General features: G+C 32.3%; 1 protein-coding gene across 2 annotated transcripts; it reads left to right on the top strand.

Annotated features, from left to right (window-relative positions):
• Window positions 1-1,255: 1,255 nt before the first annotated feature.
• Window positions 1,256-3,897, top strand: LOC107020643 (BTB/POZ domain-containing protein At1g67900). Of its 2 annotated transcripts, none has more exons than XM_015221088.2 (4): window positions 1,256-1,733; window positions 1,819-1,888; window positions 1,974-3,212; window positions 3,289-3,897. In XM_015221088.2, the coding sequence occupies exons 3-4, from the start codon at window positions 2,178-2,180 to the stop codon at window positions 3,745-3,747; spliced, it is 1,494 nt and encodes a 497-aa protein (XP_015076574.1). In that variant the 5' UTR covers window positions 1,256-1,733; window positions 1,819-1,888; window positions 1,974-2,177; the 3' UTR covers window positions 3,748-3,897. The 2 variants fall into 2 exon arrangements, with proteins under 2 accessions (XP_015076574.1, XP_015076573.1); XM_015221087.2 differs by having other exon boundaries at window positions 1,256-1,738.
• Window positions 3,898-4,671: the final 774 nt, after the last annotated feature.

The raw sequence follows: 4,671 nt of genomic DNA, 5'->3' as shown, positions 1-4,671 counted from the left end.
TATTATTATTTAGATATATTGAAAAACAAGGGCAAACTTTTTTTTGTCCCCATTTAATTATTATTTTTATATATATATATATCATGAACTTGAGGCCCTTGTGTGAGAATACTTAAAAGCCAACTTTGAAAGTGATACACAATATATATCCTTTTACTTTCTGCTCTCTTCTTTATATCATTACTTTTTCTTTACATGTAGTATTCTTTTTCTTCTTTTTTTTTATTCCCAAAAGGAAAAGAATATTATTTCTTGTATTATAAACCAAAAAAGGTAAATGTTTAATACAAAGAGAGCGGCGTAGGATGACTTGTATGATTGTTTTTGACTAAAATAATCAAAAACTTTGCTAACAAAGAAGACTAAGTGCAAATTCAGAATTTTCATTATAATAAATATCTCGAAAGATTAAAAAAAAGTTTTTTTTTGAATTTTAAAATTTATAATACTATCGAGTCATCTTATACTTTTATGTTCAAAATTTTTGAAGTTTATAAAGAAAATTATCGAAAGAGTGAATAATCGTCCTCGCCTTTTCTAGATCCGCTTCCGCCCCTAACATAGGATAAGCACGTGAGCGTCGGCTCTCTCTTATTGCTGGCTGGCAGTTGGCACTGAACAGAGTCTATCAAAACAGGTAAAATGATAAACAGTTTTGTCAAATTTTGTCTCTCTTTATTTTAATTATTTTTGGTTCATTTTATATAAATAATTGCCTTTAACGAATCATTTCGTATTTGCTTTTGCCATTAATGGAAATACAACATGAAATGAGTAGAAATACAAAAGAGTCTACATTTTTTTCAAGAAAAAAATATATTCAAATTTACTCCTCAATTTATGATTATGTGTTAAAATTATCGTCAAAGTGAAGCTTCTTTTAAGGGTCAAGGACATAATGAGACTTTTTATAACAATTAGGTAAAATTTTAACTACCTAAACTTTAATTTTATTCGTAAGGATTCGATTTTTCACATTTGAATAATTTCAATAGCTCAATTGGTCAGTTACTTTATTTTACTATTCATGTCAAAGTCCGTCTTAGTGTAATTTGACATATTTTGCAAATAAGAATTCATCATAAATTGACTAATTTTAATATCGAGTTAACATATTTTTGCTATTGTTTATTTATAGAATTCACGAAGAAAGGGGATTTTTTTTTTTGTATTTTCCATTTTCCATTATTAATATTGAATAAATTTTGTGGCTGTTGATTTCCTTTTTATTTTTCTCTTTTCAAAATTAATTGATTTATATTGTCACAGTCCTTTGAATTAAATGAGAGTTGGGGTACGTTTGATTCTTTCTGTTTTCATGTCACTAACTAAAATTTTCTTGATTCCTATCATTTTGGTCAGCATCATCATTAATATAAATTGCATTAGTGCAAGCCAGATACTAACAAATCCACAACCTTTAGTTTCATGTCCCTCCTCTTCTCTCTATTATTATTTATTTTTCTCCTTAGCAACTATTTGTTGAGTTGAAATAAGTGTCAATCTTGTTATGTTATTTACCAAACGGATATTCTAAACTAACTAGTGCTTCTTTTTGTTTTTAGACAATATCTATTGCTATTTGCTACTACTAGTAGTGGTGTCTAAACCTTTCAACTGTTGTAGAATTCTCTCATGGTTTTGCATATTGCTTGATAACAAAAAGAGGGCAAAAAAATATGAAGTTTATGAAACTTGGATCTAGGCCTGACACTTTCATTACTACTGAGGCTGTAAGGTAATTTTATTAATTGTTTCCTCTGTTTCTTTGAACTCAAAAAGAAAAACATTCAAAAATTGTTTTTTGTGTTGATACAGGTCTGTTAATTCTGAAGTTATTAGTGATCTTATAGTTCAAGTAAAGGGTAGTAGATATTTGCTTCACAAGGTTAGATTCTTTACCTTTTTCTCAACGTCGAAATTGTGTTTGAAATTTTGTATATTCAAATGCTTACTAATTTGTGTTAAAACAGTTTCCCCTGCTGTCAAAGTGTTCAAGGCTACAGAGGCTATGTTCTGAAATTCCAGAAACTTCACAGCATCAAATTGTGCAGTTACCAGATTTTCCAGGTGGAATTGAGGCATTTGAGATATGTGCAAAGTTCTGTTATGGAATTACCATCACTCTAAGCGCTTACAACATTGTCGCGGCTCGTTGTGCTGCAGAGTATTTGCAGATGACAGAGGATGTAGAGAAAGGAAACTTGATTTACAAACTTGAAGTGTTTTTCAATTCTTGTATACTTTCAGGTTGGAAAGACTCCATTGTGACATTACAAACTACAAAGTCTTTCCCTTTATGGTCTGAGGATTTGGTAATTACAAGCAGATGTATTGAAGCTATTGCTTCGAAAGTTTTAGCTAATCCGAACCTATCGAGAAGAGGCCCGAGGGATGATATTTCTTGCGTTGAATCCGATAGCAGAAGGCATAATAAAGTTTCGTCTAAAGTTTGGTGGGCTGAAGATTTAGCTGAATTGAGCATAGACCTATACTGGAGAAGTATGATAGCTATCAAATCTGGTGGTAAAGTAGCTGCAGCTGTTATCGGTGATGCATTGAGAGTTTACGCCTCAAGATGGTTACCAAACATTTCAAAATATGCAAATGTTGAGAAACAGATAGTACATGATCCATCCGAATCGGATTCCATTGGTAAACATAGGCTACTTTTGGAGTCAATAATCAGCTTGTTACCAGCTGAGAAAGGGGCTGTTTCGTGTAGTTTCTTGTTGAAACTAGTTAAAGCAACTAACCTATTGAAGGGTTCTTGTTCATCTAAAATGGAATTAGCAAGAAGAGTTGGACTTCAATTAGAAGATGCTAGTGTTAACGATCTGTTAATACCTTGTGTTTCACACACATGTGACACAATTTATGATGTGGATATAGTTATTACCATATTACAACAGTTCCTGTTGCAGGTTCAAAGTCCTCCAACAAGTCCAGTAACAAGGAAAGGGGATTTTGAGAGGAGAAGGTCTCGATCCGCGGAGAATATTGACCTTGAGTTTGAAGAAAGTAGAAGATCATCCTCAGCATCACATAGCTCAAAACTCAAGGTAGCTAAGCTTGTCGATGGATACCTTCAAGAAATCGCTAGTGACACAAGTTTACCCCTCTCAAAATTCCTATCGATAGCTGAAGCAATCCCAGAATTTGCTAGGGTTGACCATGATGATCTTTACAAAGCCATTGACATCTATCTCAAGGTAAAAACTTGCACATGTCCTAAAAATGAATTTTTAATACCGTCAGTGTATAAAACTTTTTACAACTTGAACGCAGGGTCATCCAGGGCTAAACAAGAGCGAAAGAAAGCGTTTGTGCAGGATATTAGACTGCAAGAAACTATCCATGGATATTTGTATGCATGCTGCTCAAAATGAATTACTTCCATTAAGGGTAGTTGTTCAAGTTCTTTTTTTCGAGCAAGCTAGAAGCGCCATGTCTGGTGGTCATGTAACAGAGTTGCCTAGTAACATCAAAGCACTACTAGCAAACCATCATCAAACAGCCAACACTTCAGCATCTTTTAACAAGGCCAAAATGACACCACTTAATGACCAATGGAGTAATGCATCAGCCATAAAATCGCCAAAGTCCTCGAATCTTTCAACTCTCAAAATGAAGCTAGCTGAGGATGATGATTTACATGAAATTGCAAAATCTTCAAGAATTAAAGCTTTATGTCTTCTTCCAAATAGACCAAAAAAAATGTTGAGTAAGTTATGGTCAAACAAGTGACAATTTCATCATTTGTTCTTACTTTTGTTAGTTTTCTGGAGAACAATTTGTAGACTTTTACAATAGACAAATCGTATTGGTGTAAAATGTAAACCTAAGCTAATAAAAGCACAAAAATTTTACAATTAGAATGCGAAAATTATGTGTTGAGCTTCTTTTCTTGGATTTTACTACATACATGTACCATCAATTTATGAGAGGTTCAAAATTGAATTACAAAATGCCAGGTATAATGCGACAAGCAAGAAGCTCAACCTCTTTCAAATATACAAAATGAATATCTAAATCTGAAGGCATAATATATAAATATACCCTTTAACGTGGCTTCAAATCGCAGTTATGCCCTTCAACTTTGGGTGTGCACAAGTAGACACTTAAACTTGTATAAAATTGAACAAATAGACACACATGTCCTATATGTCATCCTACATGTCATTTTTTGTCCTACGTGGTGTCCTACGTGTATTTTGTCATGTAGGACTCATGTGTTTATTCATTTAAAAGTTGGATATTTAAAGTGTCTGTTTGTGCATTATGAAAGTTGAAGGTCAAAGTTAAAATTTGAAGTCAAGTTTAGAATCTAATATATGTATTATGCCAAATCTAAATGAATCATACTTTCCACGGAGGCTTGTACTATGAAATATATTATACAAAAATTTTGGATTAACATATAGATATAGTAATTGGAACATCTTCTTCCTAATATTATCTTTTTTTCCATGAATTTTCACACATAGATTATTACTCATTTGAAACCTAAAATTTTCAATTTGTACTGATATTATGTTGAATTGTTTAACCTTCTCATCATCTAAAAACTTGAGCGACTAGAAAAAACACATATTTTATTTACTTCATTATAACCGTACCATCTTCCAAATTAATCTCATCATTCTAGTGCTTTTTGGACCAACATTCTAG

This window comes from Solanum pennellii, chromosome 5 (assembly GCF_001406875.1).
Source record: "Solanum pennellii chromosome 5, SPENNV200".
Lineage (NCBI taxonomy): Eukaryota > Viridiplantae > Streptophyta > Magnoliopsida > Solanales > Solanaceae > Solanum > Solanum pennellii.
The sequence above is the reverse complement of the archived record's forward strand: the minus strand, read 5'-3'. Positions and strand labels throughout refer to the sequence as shown.